Raw genomic sequence first — 18312 nt, forward strand, 5'->3', positions numbered from 1 at the left:
GGGACCCGCGAGGGGTCTGGCTCGGGCGGGTGATTATCAGGAAGAGAAGCTGGTGGAAGGCGGGGGCTGCCCGGGACCGGGTCCACGTAGGGGTCGGACGGCTTTCCGTCTGCTGACCCAGCCTTACTGGTCCTGAATCGTCCCTTGGCCACGTGGCGTCAGTAAAGGCAGTGGCAATGTGGCAAATTGAAGCACGGGCAGGGCCTGCCTTCCAGCACCTGCTTCTGCCGCTAGTGGGGTTCCCTGGGAAGGGAAAGGAGGGTGCGGTCCGCGATGTTGGCGGACCTCCCGTGGGTGGGGTCGTGGCTCCCTGCTGGGGCTTGGCCCGTGTGTGGGGATGACCTCACCTCCATCACGAAGGGAAGGGCGCACTGGCAGGTGGGGACAGGGATCCCCAGCACGCTGTGTGACCTCCCCGAGGGTGCCCCAGGCAGCTCGACGACGGTCCGGAGTCCCTCTTGTTACCGGGTGTGCACACCGGCACAGACAGGAGGTGCAACAGACAAACGTCTGTGTTACAAGTTTATTGGATCATCTCGACACAAAATCATTACAGCAGCGTGATATGTCTCTCTCTCCTTTATCTGGGAATGTCGATAGCAAATCAATTCTTCTCGAACACATCATACAGTTCTGAGGTTCTGGAATCACTGCACAGGATTCTGTAATAGATTACCCTACATGCTAAAGTGACAGTGTTCGTCAAAAGGAAGTTACGTCATTGAGGACCATCATCTCTGACGGGGTGGTCCGGGGTCCCCTTGCCCCGCCCCGCCCCGTGAGGTGCATTCCAGGGGCCGGGCCCCCCCCCCCCCAGGACCGGGCCTTCCCCGCAGCTGCGGGCACGGTGTGGGACAAAGCCTGGGGAGCGTTCGGCGACAGGAGGGACCTGGAATCCCAAACGGTCCCCACCACTCGCCAAACACCACCGACCGAGACACATTTCACTGGACAGGAAAGAAATGTAAACCAACAAGGTCCAGGCCCCACTCCGTCGGGGATCCCGACTAGACCCCACCCCGGGTGGCAGCCGTTGCAACGCATGAACACGTGGGTGGGACGCAGGGAACACGGCAGCAGCCTGCACGGCCCCGGGGCCACCGGGTGTCCTGGCCCGCGGCCGCAAGGGAGGAGGGTGAGCAGGCGCCCCCAGGCAGGGAGTGTGGGGGCCGTGGGGCACTCGGGTGGCCTCGCGGGATCAGGGCGCGCCACCCCGCACGGTCCACCGGGCGCCGCAGCCGGCTCCTCGGGCAGCCTCGGGGCTCCTCGCTGAAGAGATGGGAAGAGGCAAAGTAGGAACGCCGACAAGACGCGTCAGCACAGCGTGTCACCTTGCGACCCGAGCGGGGGCCGGGGTGGGGGCGGGGGGCCGGGCTCAGCACTCGGCCAGCGTCGCTTTCATCTCCGCCAGCAGGTTGCTCAGCAGCGTCGCGTCGCTGCACTTCCCGTCCACCGACACGGACTTCTCCCCCTGGAAAAGGGAAGTGGCCGTCAGGACTGTGGAGGGTGCGGAACGCGACGCCCAGAGGCCGCCTCGTGGCCGAATGTGCCATTTGTGTCTGTCACCACCTCCCTCGGTGCTGGTGCTTCGCGAATCCAGACAAGGGAGGTGCCCCGGAGCCCTCCCCGCCCCCACCGAGGCCGGGACCGGAGAACCCCAATCTGGGCAACGGCTTGCCAAAGTGGGGTACGTGAGCAACGGTCCGCCTTCTGGCTGGGGGGCCTCGGGGAAAGCGGCCTGTAAATGTGTCCGCGAGCCGCTGTCCCCCTGGTCCCAGGGCCGGTGCCCGCGTGTGGCAGCTCCGACAAGCGGGACAAAGGTCGCAGAGACAGACGGGCGCTGGGACCAGAGGTCAGGCACCTGCAGCCCATGCCGTGTCCCCCGCGGGACTAACGAGGCCCCGGTTACTCAGCACCCAGAGACCCGGGAGACCTCTCAGCTCAGCTCTGTGGAAAAGGCAGCCAACGGCCAGGCCGGGACGAGGAGGACGCGGCATCTTCCGACGGGACACAGGCTTGTGAGTCCCTGCTGTAAGACCCCCCAACACGCAGTCAGGAGCACTGTTGAAGCCAACAGGAAGACGGAACATCCCAGCCAAGACAGGCAAGATCTCGAGAACGCCCGGTGGACGTTCCAGACCTGGAATACACAGTCGTCAAAACGAGACACCCACGGGTGGGCCCACGGGCAGAATGGCTAGCACGGCAGAGGGCGGGGCCAGGCAGGCCCTGCTGTAAGAAGAACCCGGCGCTAAGGAAGGACTTAAGTAACAGCGGGAAACTTGCAGAATTTTGCAAACACTCAAGAGGCGTAGCACACTCCTGACAGACCCGGAGAAGTCCACGCCAGACACGCTGTGACCTGCTGGAGGCTGACAACCAAGAAAAACCTGGAGAGGAGACGGCGCCTCCCTGTGACAAGAATAACGGGGTGCAGCTCTCGTCCAGAAACTGTGACTGTGAAACGAGGCAGTGTGACGATCTTCTGGAAGATTTTACTTTTAAGTCCTCTCGAGGCACCGGAGTGGCTCAGTCGGTTAAGCGTCCGACTTTGGCTCAGGCCAGGATCTCGTGGTTCACAAGTTCAAGCCCCTGGTCACGCTCTGTGCTGACAGCTTGGAGCCTGGAGCCTGGAGCCTGGAGCCTGGAGAGATTCCGTCTCTCTTTGCCTCTCTCTGCCCTTCCCCTGTTCACGCTCTGTCTCTCTCTCTCAAAAATAAATATTAAAAAAAGTGAGTCCTCTCTATACCCAGCGTGGGGCTTCAACTCTAGAGCCCCGAGATCAAGCCACACCCTCCACTGACTGAGCCCGCCAAGGCACCCCAGAAGCGGCGTGATTTTAAAACACTGAGACAAAGATCCGCCAAGCTAACGCGCCCAGCAAAACTAGCCCCGGACGAGGCTCCGCGGCCCCCAGGCCTGTCCCAGAAGCGGCTGGAGGCAGGTGTGGAGCGGGTGGCATGGCGCGTGCAGGAGAGGGAGGGCAGGGGAGAAGCGGAAGACCAGACGGAGGAGGAGACCCGGGGTCGTCAGTGGGATGACGGCACCCACCCGTGAGAACGCCTTCCAACACAGGAAGGACGCGCTCAAGAAGACACGCGCGTCAGCACCCATCATGAGAAAGCGAGAGTGGCTTTTTGTCCAACATCAGACCGGAGAACTTCGCAGCAGAGAAAACAACCCGAGATAAAGAAGGAGGTCGACGCGGATAAACAAACAGGTGCATATGTCAAGACGCCACGACTTTCTCGGTCCACACACCTAACAGCAGACACACAGAGCGAACCCGACAGCTCCGGGGGGACAGACAACCTGACTGTCACTAACCTCACACCACCCACTCAGGCAGCCGCCGGGCCGGCAACACAGACTCCAAGGGCCCAGAAGAACCGAGGCCACCACCAGCGGGGCCCGCTCCACCGGCACAACACTCACTGCCTCCACGCATCCGCGAGTGCCACCCCTGCCACGAATGACCACGTCCAGGGCCAGAACGCAAATGTCAATACTTTCAAAGGACCGAAATCAGAAGCGGCGTGTCCCCCAACCACGGTGGCAGCATGCTACAAAGCCGAAGCAAAAAGCCATCCAAACACAGGAAACCAAACAACACGCTTCTAAGTGACCCGTGCACTCTACAGGACCTGGGAGCAGGAATCAGAAACCGTTAGAACCGTTTAGACACAAACACGAGACATTTAAACGCCCGTGGCGTTCAGCTACAGCACGGCTTCGAGGAAAACGAAGCCTTAAACTCTTCGTGAAAGAAGGAAAACCTCAGCTCCTACCTGAACAAACACGCAAAACAGAAAACAAGCCCAAAGCAGGCAGAAAAAAGGAGGGACAGAACGAAGCTGAACGAAATTTATTTACTGCCTTAAAAAAACAAAGTTCCTAAAAGGGTAGCTTTTAAATTTACCTTTGAAAAAAATCAAGAAAAACGATAAACCTCCCGCCAGGACGGCCAAGAATAACGAGAAAAGACACAAAGTGTCACCATCCGGAGCGAAGGAAGGTGCCGCTGGGACCCACTGGGCGCCAAGGAAGAGACCCACGGAAGACAACCCAACCCACGCGGACTCGGCGCCTCCGGCGGAGGGACCATACGCCACCGCGGCCGGCCCGAGACGCGGCTCGTGGACCGAGGGCCCACGGCCGCCGAGGAAAGGACCCGACACCGCCCGATGGAAACTTTCACCGAGGCCGTCCCCAGGCCCAGACGGCTCCCCTGGAGAGCCCGAGGACCGGGTGAGGAGGCGCCCGAGGACCGGGCACCCCTCCCGACTCCGACGGGCGGGCTGCCAGGCCTGACGCCAAGACCAGGCCGGGGACGCGGGTGGCCGGCCTCCTCTCGGAGGCAGGCTCACGAGCCCTCAGCGACACAGGCGGGCTGAGCTCAGCGAGACGCCGAAACCCAAGAAGCCCCGGGGCCTCGAGAGCACGGGGGGGGGGCGGGCCGGGGCTCACCTTCTTCACCAGGAGGCAGACGTGGTGGCCCTGGATGGAGCGGCTGTACATGGAGGCGCAGGAGTCCACTCTCTCCACCACTGCAACAGAGGGCGCAGGCTGAGGCCCGGGCCGGCCCGCCCCGCCGGGGGCAGAGGGCCGACCGTGCACGCGTGAAGCCGCCCCATCTGCCGGCCACGTCGGAGGCCTTACCGGAAAAATGATGATGAAAACAGATCTTTGCTAGAAGGTTCTGGAAGGACATACTAATGCCGTCGACTTTGATTGAGCTCATGCTCAGGTCCCCAGACTCCAGCAACTTGGCAAAGGCGTCACTGTGAGAAGGACACAGGACAGGGAGGCTGACGACCGGTGGGCCCCCAGCCCCAGGCGTGATACCTCCCTTCGTGTGCCTGCGGCTCGAGGTCTCTGACGGTCCTGTACGATGTCACGGGCTAACCCGCGTCCCCCAAATTCCTATGTTGACTCCCGACCCCTGGACCTCAGGATGTGACTGTATTTGGAAACAGGATCCTAAACCAGTAAGACCAACGTCCTTCTAAAAAGAGGAGATCAGGACGCAGACACGCAGAGGGACGACCGCGTGAGGACAGGCGGAGAAGACGGCATCTGCACGCCAACAAGCGTGGCACGAAAAGCATCTAGCCCTGCCGACCCTCCATCGCGGCCTCTGGCCTCTGGCACCAGGAGAGAACCCGTCTGCCGCCTGGGCCACGAGGCGTGTATCTGCCACGGGGCCCGGGCTGGCGGACGCTCGCCGGGGCCAACCTCCTGCGCCAACGGCAGACTGGGCCCTCCTGCCTCAGGCCAAGGGTGTCTGCCGGCTAACTGCGCGATGAGCGGAAGCAGGAGGGAGGTGGGCACCGCGCACCTGTAGCAGGGCGTCGTGACCAAGTACGAGGTACAGCTGAAGTGCAGCTTGAAGTCCAGCTTCTCGTGGGTCGACCCTTCATCGTTCTGTGGGAGTGGGGGCACGGGATGAGGAGGGCCCAGGGGGCCGGGTGCTCTGGGCCCGCGGGGCGGGGACGCGTCCGTGGGCTCTGGGCCCCGCCTCCAGCCCCGTTACCTTGGCAATGAAGGACAGGGTCCCCTTGAGCTTCTGGGCCATGACGATACTCTGAATGGTGAATACAAACTGGGCCTCGTTGGAGATGCCTGGAAGAGGACAAGGGGACAAAGAGTGGGTCCCGAGAGCGGCACGGGGCGCTGCCCAGCTGGGGTCCGGCACTGCCCCCGCCTGGGGCCTGTCCTCAGCGCTGCCCGCCACGGTCGGGAGGCAGGTGACAGGAGGAAAGGGGGCTCCTGGGACCGAGAGGACCTGGGTCGGCGGGAGCCCCGACGCCCTGCCCGGCGGCCCACGTACCTGGGGGCAATTGGAAAGGCACGGGGACGCCGTCGTGGACGGAGGAGCCCTCTGGCCGGGCCAGCCTGGTGTTGAGCGAGTCCAGCACGTTGAACTCCATGCCCTTCAGGAAGCTGCTGCTCTGGTTGTCCAGGACGATGGACACAGTGACCTGGCTGTCCTTCTGCAGGCTGCCCTGGATGTCGTAGGTCTGCAGGGCAAGGCCGGCCTCAGCCTCCGGGGCCCGCACGAGGGGCCCGGGAGTGCCGGCAACCCCGCCGTGGAAACACACGACGCGTCCGAGAGGGGAAAGTACTCGAAGCCTCACGCGAGGGAAACCACTCCGGTTCCATCCGTGGTCCCGGCCGCTCCCGCCCTTTCTCTGAGAGCCACCGGCCGTCACGTCGGCCCGCGGGGCCCCCACAGCCGGCCGGCCCCGCGGGCCCACGTGGCGGCAAGCACCCACGTGCGCCTCTCTCCCTAGAAAGGCTCGCTCACTGCCCCCGAGCCCTACCGCGTCCCTCCTCACACCCCGAGAAAGGAGCCCAAGGCCGCCCCAGCCCCCCTGCAACGCCCACAGCACTCACCATCTTGATGTAGGAGTTCTCGGCCAGGAGGCAGTAGCTGGACATGGGCTGGGAAGAGAGGAAAACGCTCAGCTTCGGCCAGCGAGAACCCGAGGGCGGCGGCGGCGGCTCACGGGCCGGGCCCGTCGCCAGCTGCCGAGTGCTCCGGTGGGAACGTCGGGACCGACGAGAAGCGGGGTGCGGGGAGCCCCCGGGGGTCCCGGGCGGCGCACGCCTGCACCTCGGGGACTTCCCGCCACACGAGAGCGCCACCCCCGACGCCCACAGCCCCGGGGTCACCCGCCCGCGCCCACCGAGGCCCCGCCGCCCGCCGGCCCGCAGACGCGGCTCCTAGACTCGGCCCGGGTCTGTCCCTGCGTCGAGGCCTCGGCGGGCCGCGGGGGCGCCTCCGGCCCGCGGGGGGCGAGTGAAGTACCCCTCACCGGGAGAGGCTCGTCAGCGAGCGCGCCGTTCTCCACGGGCTCTGCCGCCTCTTCACCTGGAGGCTGCTTCTTCTTGGGCTTCTTCTTGTCCTTGGGTCTCTCCTCCTTCTCCTTCTTCTTGGGCTTCTTCTTCTTATGCTTCGAAGCCTTCTGGAGCAGACAGACCAGGCTCAACCCTCGGCGCTCTCTGGCCGCCGCCGCCCAGCGAGGCACGACACGCACCGAGGCCACTCGGCAGCCCGCACGGCAGAGCGCACAGACCAGCGACCCCCGGGTCCGCGGGGGCAGGCGAGGACCTAGCGGCTCACCGCCGACGGGTGAAAACGCACGGGGAGACCAGCCAGAACCCACACGTGGACGCGTGGCCCGGCAGCCCCTCAGCGCAGGCACGAGAACACACGTCCACGCCAAAACCCGCACACACACGCTCGCAGGAACACGACTCACGACAACCAAGAGGTGAGAACTTTAGCGGGTGAACGGACACGCACCTGTCCACCGCACACGCGCACGTCCCTCGGCCGCAAGCAGACACGAGGCGTCCGCACCCACTGCCCGAGGACGGACCCCGAACACACGACGCTCAGGGAGGGGACCAGACACGAGGGGCCACGCGGGGTGTGAGTCCGCGTGTGTGAAAGGTCCAGAACGGGTTCATCCGGGGACAGGAAGGGGGCTCGGGGGGGCCGGGGCTGGGGAGGGGGGTGAGGGGTGACCGCGGGTGGGGATGTGGTTTCTTTTGGGGAGAGGGAATGTTCTGGAATTAGGCACTGGTGATGGTAACACAACACGGTGAACGCCCCTGAACCACAGACCGTGAAAAGGTGCGACTTCCCACAGGTGAGTTACTACTGAATAAGGCGTAAAAACGAGAAGCCGCCACCAGGACCCCCATGACCCCCGTTCGCGGGATTCGGGAACGACCCTCTCCTGCACAGCCACGCGGCCACTCCACGAGGGCAGCTAAGGCACGCGCCCTCACCTTCTCGGGGTCCCGCTCATTGTCTCCGTCCTCGTCCTCGTCGCCTCGCTCCTCTCTCCTGGGCTCCTCGCCCCCTCCCTCAGGGGCAGCGGTGACAGTGTTCGCTCCAGGCTCTCCCTGCAGGAAGCCGGGCAACGGGGCTCGAGGGGGCAAATGGCACCCGGGACAGGGTGTCCTCTGCGCCCCCAGCCCCGCATCCCGGCCCGGCCTCCCTCAGCACACGGGGCATCCGGTCGGCACCGAAGCGCACGGCCGCCAGAGGGTAGAGGCGGCCCGGCCCGGCCGAGGGGCTGCAGGTGGGGCCGGGGGCCGTTCCTACAGCCACCGGCTGGGCCGGCCCCAACCTCGCCGGTCTGCGCGCCCACGCAACCTTGGGGCGGACAGCCCGGACGTGCACCCGTGTGTCCAGCGGAGAACCGGGTAGGGCCGGCACAGGCCACCGGGCTCTTACCGGGGCCGGGGCCGGGGCCGCGGCGGGCAGCGGGGCGGTGGACAGCCAGAAATCGAAGTCCTCGCCCTGGAACCACAGGAAGACGTGCCTTCGGTGAAGCAGCAACGCAGGCTCCGGAGGAGCACGGGCGGCGCCGCCCTGACCGGACGCGGCCGCGGCCGCTCCGGCTCCGCGGGGACCCGCGCACGGGGAGACCGGGCGGCATGTCCCGCCCTACCGGCGCCACGGCGGGCAGCCCCGGACGGCCGCCCACCGGCCCGACCCCCGGGCCTGCCCCGCCGTGGCCACGCGGGCCGGCGCGGGGCGATGTGGCGTTCAGCGTGGGGGGCTGCGGGGTCCCCGCACCCGGCTGCCCGCGCCCACCTCCTTCTCCTCCTTCCTCTTCTCCTTCTTCTCTCGCTCTTTCTCTCTGTGCTTCTTCTCTTTCTTCCTGGGCTTTTTGATCTTCTTCTCCACGAAAGGGACGTCCTCCTTTTCGGGGGACTTGGTAGTCTCGGCGTTTCTGTGCTTCTGGACGGGCAGCCTCTCGCTGTCGGCCAGGGGCCTGGGGGCAGGCGGGTGCGTCATGGCGAGCACTTGACGGGGACTCTTGACGGGGACCCAGGAAACAGGACGGCCCGGCTCCGCCCCCGTGCTTACCTGTCCAGGTCGACGTCCAGGGCCCTGTAAGGGTCGTTGGGGTCTTTGTCGTCCTCGTCGCTGGGGAGAGCGTTCTGAGGGGAGAGAGAAAGCGCATCCAGTCCGTCCGGCCCGAGCCCCCCGGGGTCTGCGAAGCCCCCCACCCCCACGGGCACTCCGCAGGCAAGAGGTCGGGACGCCAGGGGCCCCCCGAGAACGCCAGTGACGGGAAGGCCCGCCCGAGCGTGGCCCCGGAGCGGCGCCGGTGCCCGCGGGATACCTGCCCGTGGAGGGGACCCGCTCCCCGCCCGTCGTGGCCCCGGCGGGCCGACCTCAGGCATCTCCTCGGTGACGATGTCCACCCGCTGCGCCGGGGCGATGTCCTCGTCGCTCTCTGTGTGCAGCGAGCTGTGGCGCCGCGGCTTGCCCCTCTTGTCCTTGTCCTTCTTCTTCCTCCGCCTCCTGTCCTTCTCCGGCCTCTGCCGGTGCTCCCTCTCCTCCTGCAGCTTCACGTACTGGTCCGACACGGGCATCCCTGCAGGCGTGCGCCCCACGGTGCTCAGCGCCGCCCTGGCCCCGAGAGCCACGTGCGGGAGGGCGGCCCCCGGGGGCTCAGCAGGGCGAGCGGCCCACGGCCCACCGTGGTCTGCGCTAAAAGGGGGCGAGGGAGCTCACAGGGGCTGCCACCGTGGCTGCCCGGGAGCAGGCAGAGGCTTTCCGAGTGCGGACGTGCGGGTGCGCGGCGGCGGGGGTGGGGGTGGCGGTGGGGGCGCGGCAGGGTCCGGGGAGAAACGAGGCGGCGCCAGCATGGAGAGGCTGGGGCCCTTGGCGTGCACCCCCCACTCACCCTCCAATCTGGAACCTACTCCAGCCAAGGATGCAGGAGGGGGCGGGTCCGGGGCTGGTAAGGCTGGCCCTCGGCAGCATCTGGGACCCAGACTCGGGCCCCCACCCCCTCGCTCATGGGTTCCCAGGGCTCACGCCGCCTGTGCCCATACTTGCCTGGCACTTTCAGGGGCACCGAGAGGTCTATCTGCACCACGGGTATATGTTCCACTCCGGGCATGTCCTGGTACCGCTGGAGAAGCAAGCAGTGAGCGTTACCGGGCCGGACGCGTGGACAGACGGAGACGCCTGAGGTGGGGCCACGGCCCAGGATGACACACGCACGCAGCCAGCGGTGTGCGGGACCCCTGCAAATGCGACGGGGCATCCTGGGGAGCACAGCCCCCTAAAGACTGGGGAACGGTCCGTCAGCACCAACAGGCACAGGGCCGAGGCACAGCTTTCTGTCTGGGTCACCTACTTCGAGTTAGAAAAGCAATGCAGCCCGAACCCCCCGCGAGCGCTAAAATCAAAGTCAGACATCACAGGCACTGGTGAGGGTGCACGCCAGGTGTGGGCCACCTCGGCCCCTCAGAAAGTTGAGCGGAGCCACGAGGTGACCCGGCAATCCCCAGAGGCGGGCAATGGAGCACCCGTATGGAGCCGCGTCTACCGGGGGGAGCCCAGCGGGGGGAGGACACGGAGGAAGGCAGCAGGCACCGCCTGGATTAAGATCTAGAACATTCTAGTCATGTGGAATACCCCACATCCACACCTGCTCCCAGGTCTTGGTGCTCAGACCCACCTGGCAGTTGGGCCACGTGGACCTACTGTGACAACCAAACACTGGCCTGGAGCTGGGGGCCCCTGGTGTCCTCCCGAGAGCGGATGGGGGCGCTGTGGGGCTCGGGGGGAGGGGAGTGTCTCTCAAGGACGACTTGGGGCCAGCCTCACCTTTTGGGGAGATGGGGAACTTTTGATGTAGAAAGGGTTGTTAGCCTGTTCCTGCTTCCGGGCTTCTCGACGCTGCAGGGACAGGATTCGAAGTGCAAGTCAGTGAATGCACGTGGAACAGACCCTCCCTTCCAGGTACGGACTGCGTCCATGTTCCAGGCCCCAGGCGGGCCCGGAATGCCCCAGTACTTTACTGGTGGCCCTTGACCAAGAGGGAGACCGCAGCAGGAACAAGTGGGGGGACAGCAAGACCTAGAAAAAACCCCGGGATGTGGAGATGGCCTTCTGTTTCAAGGATGTGAGCTCAGAGAGGCTGGGTGAGCTGTCTGAGGTCGCTCAGTAACAAAGAAGAGCTGAGCTGGGGGTCAGATCACACTGCCTGAAGGCTCAGCCTGCAGATGGGCAGGAGCAGAGCAGGACAGGCCACGAGGGGACCCCTTATTTCAGGACGATAAGGCATGGTGTGGTGGGGAGCTGAGGGCATGCAGCATCTCTGGACGTTTCTGAGCTGTCTGAATGCTGCGTGTTGTCATAAAACCCTCCACCGGAGGGGCGCCTGCAGGGCTCAGTGCGTTGAGCATCTGACTTTGGCTCAGCTCACAATCTCACAATTCATGAGTTCGAGCCCCGCGTCAGGCTCTGTGCTGACAGCTCAGAGCCTGGAACCTGTTTCAGATTCTGTCTCTCTCTCGCTTTCTGCCCCTCCCCCACTCACGCTGTCCCAGTCTCTCTCTCCCAGCTGGATGATAAACATTAAGAAGAAACATTTTTTTTTTTAACCTTTATTTATTTTTGAGACAGAGAGACAGAGCATGAATGGGGGAGGGGCAGAGAGCGAGGGAGACACAGAATCGGAAGCAGGCTCCAGGCTCTGAGCCATCAGCCCAGAGCCTGACGCGGGGCTCGAACTCACGGACAGCGAGATCGTGACCTGAGCTGAAGTCGGACGCTTAACCAACTGAGCCACCCAGACGCCCCAAGAAAAAACTTTTTAAAGTAAAATAAAATCTTCCAAGGGCGCGGCCTGGGTGGCTCAGTCGGTTAAGCGTCCAACTTTGGCTCAGCTCACGATATCACGGTCTGGGAGTTCGAGCCCTACGTTGGGCTCTGTGCTGACAGCTCAGAGCCTGGAGCTGCTTCAGCGTCTGTGCCTCCCTTTCTCTCTGCCCTCCCCCGCTCACGCACATGAGCACATGCACTCTCTCTCTCTCTACCCCCAAGATAACCATTAAAAAAAATTTTTTTAAATAAAAGACAATAAAACCCTCCACCCGGAAGGCACGAGTGTGACCCCCTGCATGCCAAACCAGGCCCCATGACTCTCTCTGAGGAGCTCAGGCCTTAAGAGAAACCACTTCTCATCTGCACAAAACCCAACCCAGACCTCCCAGGTTGGCTCAGTGCTCCCCTGAGGGTACTGGGACAAAGCTCAGATCGGACAGGACAGGAACGTGCTCAGCCACCTGGGGGCTCAGGGTCCAGGGTCTGCTCTGAGCGAGGCCGTCCGCCCCGGAGGCCCCAGTGGGAACAAAGCCCGGCCTCCCCGCACCCGGTGCTCACCCGGGCCAGCTCCTCCTCCTCTGCCTCCGGCTGCCGCTGCTTGGCATGGCGCTGCTCCTCGTCGTGGAAGATGGCCTTGGGCTTCTCGTCCTCAGACTCGCTGTCCGAGGGCGGCTCATTGATCCAGGCGTCCAGGTCCAGGCTGTAAGACGCAGGGAGGTCACAAGGCAGCTCCGGCCCGAGTGCCAGCCTCGCACGCTCATGGGGCAGATGAGACAGGGACACCCCCGTCCTCTCGGAGACGAGGACGCAAAAGCTAGGCCGCCACTTGAGATCGTGGCTGCCCGGTGAGAGTCTACGGGCCCCTCGTGACCCTCCTTGTGTTCTGGGGACCCCGTGCCGGCTCATCATACCCGGTATCTGTAGGCAAGGGCTGCCCCGTCTACTTCCGGGGGCGGCAGCTGGGACAGGGACACCAGCCAAGACCCCACTGTGGTTCTTGCACTGCTCTGCCTGCCATCCTGGCCCATGTCCTCTGACAGGCCGCGCAGCTCACCCTTCAGGAACTGGAACCTTCTTCTGCGCCTTGGGAGCCACGGGGTTCAGCTCTCCAGCAAAGAGGGCACTCACTTCTTCTGCTACCGGCACGTCCTTGGCCTGAAGCTTCTGGATGTGCTTGACCAGCTGCAGGACGCAGGACGCCTGAGGAGACCACAGGGGAGTCACAGTTTGGTCACGGAGGACTGGCCCTGTAGGCCACTTGGCACCCTAATGCGTTGCCCAGCCCGGGAGAGTGGCTGCCTCTCGTCTGACCCCACTGAGAACGTCTAGGAGGCACCGAGAGCAGCACAAGAGTGGGCTCGGTTAAGTGTCCAGTTTCCGCTCGGGCCCTGGTCTCGAGGCTGGTGAGTTCAAGCCCCACGTCGGGCTATCTGCTGTCCACACAGAGCCTGCTTTGCATCCTCTGTCCCCTCTCTCTCTGCGCCCCTCTGCTGTGCACATGCGCTCTCTCAGAACAAATAAACGTTAAGAAAACATACACGTGTGTACGTATACACCAAAGGCACCGAGAGAAGCCACGGGCCACACAGAAGCACCCGGGGAGGAAGATACCAGCCCTGGCCGCCGTGTCAGTCTGCAGGAGACAAAGACTGAAGCGGGCCCCCAAACAAGACGGAGTCACAAGCAGAGACAGCGCTGTCCTCCGAGACCCAGACAACCCGAAACGGCAACTTCCAGGAGGCACCGGGTGCCGCCGTGCTGCCCGTCCTCTGCGGACTCCGACCTGGGACTCGGCTCGAGTGCGGCTCCCAGCCTGACGCAGGGCTCGAGGCCGGGGCACTGAACGCTTCTGTGAGGTCCGCATAACTGAGAGCCCTCCGCTGCCCCCGGGGCACCAGAAACGGCCACCCCGAGCTCCCTCCCACCCGCCTGTTGTATGCAGCACGTGCCAGACCAGTCTCCCCGCAGCAAGCAGCCCGGTCCCCGGCCACCCGCCACCCCACCCAGGAACCTGCTGCCAACCGGCTTGATTCCGATACTTCCCTTGCAGGCCGGCACCCCCCACTCGTTCTTTCTCTCACGACCTGCCCCCTTCTCGCTGCAGTCCACCCGCGGAGGACCCACCGGGGCCTCCCCCGCCGCGGGGGCCCAGAACCCGCCCACATCCCCGGGGCCGGGAGGGAGCCCCGCAAAGCAGATTTCTCCAAGATGCCCTCTGGGAAAGGCCAAGCCGGCCACAAACGAGAGACACGGGCCCTTCCGGAGGCAGACCCCCGAGAAACGCTCACCCGCTCCTGGACCTCCAGGTCCGCGCTCTGCACAAACTGGGGCAGCCGCTCCACCATGAGCTGGGTGACGTCCTGGGCCGCCTCCGGCTCCGCCGCCTGCTCCTTCTGCTGCAGGATGGACGCGTAGAGCTTGACCACGTTCTGCACGTACACGGCCTGGATGTGGCCGGGTAGGGTAGTGACTTTAGGCCGCAGCATGGCCTCAAGGGTCTGCTGGGGCTCCTGCAGGTGCCTGCGGACAAGAAGGGCCTGATGAGCGGGCCGCCCCGCCACAGGGGTCACGTGGGCGCTCCCCCATCCCCAGGCACCAGGGCAGATGGACAGGACTCTAGGGAAGAAGCCACAGCGACGACGGGACGACGACGGAGTAGCAGCACAAAAAAAAAAAAAAAAAAAAAAAAAAAAACGAAAAGAAAACAAAACCAGCTCGACAGCATCGTTGTAGCGACAGAACATCCGCGGCTGCGACGGGGAGGGAGGAGAGGACACTGGAGAGAAACCCCGTCACCCCGGGCCACGCCGTGACCGGCTCCTCGCTGGGGCTCGTGGTCGGAAATGTGCACTTAAAGCCGCGCCGTCCCCAGAGACAGCGGCCCAGGAAGGGGGCCCTGGGGCAGCCGCCAGGGAACCGGGGACGCGGGTCGACCGGCACGCCTCTCCCTGGGAAGCGCACTCACTCGGAGAACTCCCCGCAGATCCAGGCGGCCGCGTAGAGCACCTCGCAGATGCCGTTGCGCTGGGTGCTGCTGGCCACCAGGTGGGCGCTGTCGAGCAGCGCGGACATCTGCGACACGGCGAACTTGCGGATGGCCTTCACGCGGATGGCCACATCCAGCATCTGCGCGGCGATGAGGTGGCCGTGGCGGGTGCCTTCCAGCCGGGTCAGCTCCACCAGGACGCTGATGTACCTGCAGGAGGGAGCCCTTGAGGAGCGCGCCCCGCGCCGGCGCCCGCCCCCCGGGGCTGTGGGGCACGGACCACTGGAAGTTGGTGATGTGCTGATAGTTGCACTGGCTGCAGATGTCGATGATCTTGGTGAGCAGCTCGTCGCGGTAGGTCGTGCCCTCGGCCTTGTCCACGTGGCTCATCAGCTTTTTGACGATCTCCACCAGGTTCTTCTTGGACACCTGGGGGGAGGGGAGGAGCCGGTGAGGGCGGAGCCCGGGGACGGGTGTGGGGAGCGGGGAGCACAGACCGGGGCGGGGCACACACCATTCCGTACAGGAGGTCGAGGGCCCGCAGGCGGATGGACTCGTCCTTGTCGTCCAGACACTGCAGGACGAGGTCCTTGTGGGCCTGCACGGACTTGGGGTGCGTCCTGAGGATCTTGGACATGGCCAGCAGGCCCAGGTATTTCACTGTGGAGACGGCGAGACACCGTTAGCACGGACGCGCCTTCACAACCCTCGGGGCCTGTGCGGAGACAGCGACGACGTGGACGCCGCCAGGACGGGCCGCACGCTGGCCCCCGGGTGTCCTCAACAGTGGGCGCCGCAGGCCAGGTGACCTCCCGCATGCCGGGCGCCACCGTCTCCCCCTGAGCAACCCACACACGGGGTCGCCGAAGCAGGGCGGTGAAGCGCGGGCCTCCACGGGCCAGGTCCCAACAGAGCCTGTTTCTGTAAAAGCCTCGCGTGAGCACGTGGCCCGTGGTCACGACGGTGGGGGCGACGGGGCCGTCTGGCCCTTCGCGGGACAGGTCCGGCAGCCCCTGCTGCCAACAGATCTGGACTGAAAACGTGGAGCCACTGCTCCCGGGCCCTCAGGAGCCCCTGACGCTCCGGTCCGGGCTCCGGGGCGCGTGACAGGCCAGAAGCCCTGATGGAGCATGTCTACAGAACACGCAGGCGCACGAGCAAGGCCAACGGGGGAGCTAGCCCCCCTGGACGGTCCCGGGGAGGCCTCAGGCAGGAGACATCAGTGCGGCTCCGGGCCTCATCCTGCAGCTCTCCTCTGACCCCCCCCACCCCGAATGCGTCTCCCCAACAGCCCACTCAGCTCCACGCTGGAACTGGGGCTCGGGGACCTCGTCCGGGTCGCACCCCCCCAGGGGCGTGGGCACACGACCCACAGTCTCAAACTCCGCCGGCTGAACGCGAGAGGGGCCGTCACCACTGAGCCACACACTGAGACGGCGGCGCACGAGGGCAGCGGGCAGGGGCCACGGCCAAGCGGAGAAAGACTGGCTTCTTTAAAACGCTGCCGAAGCCCGCAGCACCCTGCGCACGCTGGGGGGCACAGCGGAAGACTCCCAGCGCCTGTGCTCGTGTGGGATCGAGAGCCCCAGCGCCACACAGGCTCCGGGTGCAGGTACAGAGAGGAACTCACAGTTCTGGTCGGAGTCTTCTATCAGTATCCTCAACTTCTGGACACAGAGCTGCAGAGGGGAAGGTGACCGTGGTCACGCCTCTGAGACAACAGGGAATCCCATGACCCCAGGCCTGCCTCGCGCCCTGGTCCCGCTCACAGGTCCTGGGACCAGGAGGGGCAGGGGGACACCCGGCTCCACTCCACGTGGCAGGAGGGCGGCCTGTGGGCTCCAACAGGGACACAGTTTGGGGACCGCCCACGTACACACTCCAGGGGCACGAACGTGTGTTCCCCTTGCTCCCTTGTCAACTCCATAGACGCGCGTCGCACAGGGCCTGGCGCAGGGCACGACGCGTCGGGATAGTCAGGGGGGTGGGGGGGCGTACCTGGATGCTGGCGCTGTGGTTCGGCATGCCGGAGGACAGGGAGATGAGCACTGAAACAGAAAACCTCGTCTCAGGGACTCGCCGGTCCTCGCCCCACGTCCTCTGGGGGCGTCGGTCGGGGCGCCACATAGCACGGGCACGCCTGGCACTCTCCCAGGACAGGCCGGCTTATGAGACCGCGTTTGGAACCTGACTCCGGGGCTCCTGCCGCCCTTGCCGGCAGGAGGCTCGTGTCCCGGAGCTGTCTGTGCAGACACGAGTTTTGGGCCGAGGACCTGCTCCCCTCCTGGGGTCTGGGGTCTCCGCCCGAGCCCGGCAGAGGCGCCTGCTGACCGACCCCCGGTGAGAACCTGGGCGCTGGGTCTCTGTGGCCAAGAACACAGAGAGCCCCGAGGCAGGCACCCCCGTCCAGGGCAATTTCCAGAGCCTGCTCCACCCCTACCTGAGACCCACGACCCTGCAACGTGCCAGGCCCGCCCTGGCCTACTCCTCCCAGATCTCCTGCCCATCACCAAGGGTAGCTCTGATCCTGCCACACCTCGGTTTCCCCCATCGACCCCTCCAGACACAGAGAAACCTCTCCACGTTCTGCGTTGGCTGCCTCTGGGTGCCAGCCTGCCCCAATGCCCACCCGCCCGCCCTCCCTTTCTACTAGTGTCACTGAGCCTCTGAACACCCATGGCCCACGCAGTTCCAATCACAAAGTGTGGACCCTGGGCCAGCCTCCTGCGAATGAATTTCAGACTATCCCCGGGACTGTGAGGAGGGCCCAGAAGGCTGCCTTCCCAAAAGCTTTGGCCAGATAATCAGGCAGAGAGCAGGTGAACCCATGGGCCACTATATCCAGGAACAAGTGACCCAGACGGCAAACTAGGACACGGCCAGCCGGCCTGGGGGCGACTCTGGCTCCGCCAAACACAGCAGGTGGAGGGGCAGACGCACCCCCCAGCGCTCTGCGTGGCCCGCAGCCGGACTCAAGCCAGGGAAGCGCCTTCTTATCCTGCCCTGTGAAACCTTCCCGTGGTAGGTTCTGTGCTCGAGAGTTCACGGGGGACGGCACGGGGCCGGAGCTTCGCTCTAGAATACTCAGGAAGGAGGGTCTTGCTGGCAGGGGAGGTGCATGGCCGAGGGCGGCAGGACGCGGCACTGGAGGCCAGAGGCGGGCAGGGGCCCTGGGTGCATGTGTCCCACGGCCGGTTGTGGCCCCGGGGGTCCCGATGGGGGAGGGCGGGTCCCTCACCTGCGATGACGGTGTTCACGCACTCGTACAGAAGGGACATGGCGGATGTGCTGGCGGAGGAAGAGCAGAGGGTGAGGACTGGGAGGCCGAGGCGGAGGCAGGCCTGGTGGCCCCGCACGCTCCTGTCACCTGGGTCCGTGGCAGTCCCCGGGGGACACTAGCCTCCCTTTCTAACCGCCGGCGGTGACCTCTGATGTCCCCAGAGCCTGTTTTGGGATGTCCGTGAGGGAATGCCACCTGCCCTAAATGTCTCTCCGGACCTGGGACGGCCCCCTGCCCCGCCTCAGGGGCCCACACACAGGTGGGCACAGCACAGACGTCCATGGCCCCAGTGCTTCCCCTGGGGGCGTCCAGTACGGCCCAGGGTGACACCCAAGGGCAGGCACTAGGTGCATCTACTCCACTCTGACATCCTCCGAGGTGACGCTCTTGATCCCG

The 18312-nt window shown here is 65.0% G+C and overlaps 1 protein-coding gene across 6 annotated transcripts in view; it reads right to left on the bottom strand.

The window, feature by feature from the left end:
• Positions 1-509: 509 nt before the first annotated feature.
• Positions 510-18312, bottom strand: part of AP3D1 (adaptor related protein complex 3 subunit delta 1) — a 37047-nt gene continuing 19244 nt past the window's right edge. Inside the window, exons 9-32 of one of the 6 annotated variants that reach the window (XM_045043087.1) lie at positions 17875-17924; positions 16635-16684; positions 16267-16315; positions 15151-15296; positions 14917-15065; positions 14616-14846; positions 13939-14170; positions 12705-12850; positions 12209-12350; positions 10649-10720; positions 9872-9947; positions 9202-9404; positions 8891-8964; positions 8615-8795; positions 8258-8317; positions 7801-7917; positions 6819-6965; positions 6397-6444; positions 5831-6020; positions 5534-5622; positions 5339-5424; positions 4660-4781; positions 4468-4547; positions 510-1471 (exon numbers count right to left, since the gene is read on the bottom strand). In XM_045043087.1, the coding sequence (XP_044899022.1) occupies positions 1376-1471; positions 4468-4547; positions 4660-4781; positions 5339-5424; positions 5534-5622; positions 5831-6020; positions 6397-6444; positions 6819-6965; positions 7801-7917; positions 8258-8317; positions 8615-8795; positions 8891-8964; positions 9202-9404; positions 9872-9947; positions 10649-10720; positions 12209-12350; positions 12705-12850; positions 13939-14170; positions 14616-14846; positions 14917-15065; positions 15151-15296; positions 16267-16315; positions 16635-16684; positions 17875-17924 (2836 nt within the window). In that variant the 3' untranslated portion in view covers positions 510-1375. Of the gene's footprint in view, positions 1472-4467; positions 4548-4659; positions 4782-5338; positions 5425-5533; positions 5623-5830; positions 6021-6396; positions 6445-6818; positions 6969-7800; positions 7918-8240; positions 8318-8614; positions 8796-8890; positions 8965-9201; positions 9405-9871; positions 9948-10648; positions 10721-12208; positions 12351-12704; positions 12851-13938; positions 14171-14615; positions 14847-14916; positions 15066-15150; positions 15297-16266; positions 16316-16634; positions 16685-17874; positions 17925-18312 lie in introns of those variants that run through there. The other 5 variants (XM_045043084.1, XM_023243329.2, XM_023243317.2 and 2 more) reach the window with 5 other exon arrangements.

The sequence above is a fragment of the Felis catus genome, chromosome A2, assembly GCF_018350175.1.
Source record: "Felis catus isolate Fca126 chromosome A2, F.catus_Fca126_mat1.0, whole genome shotgun sequence".
NCBI classification, from domain to species: Eukaryota; Metazoa; Chordata; class Mammalia; order Carnivora; family Felidae; genus Felis; species Felis catus.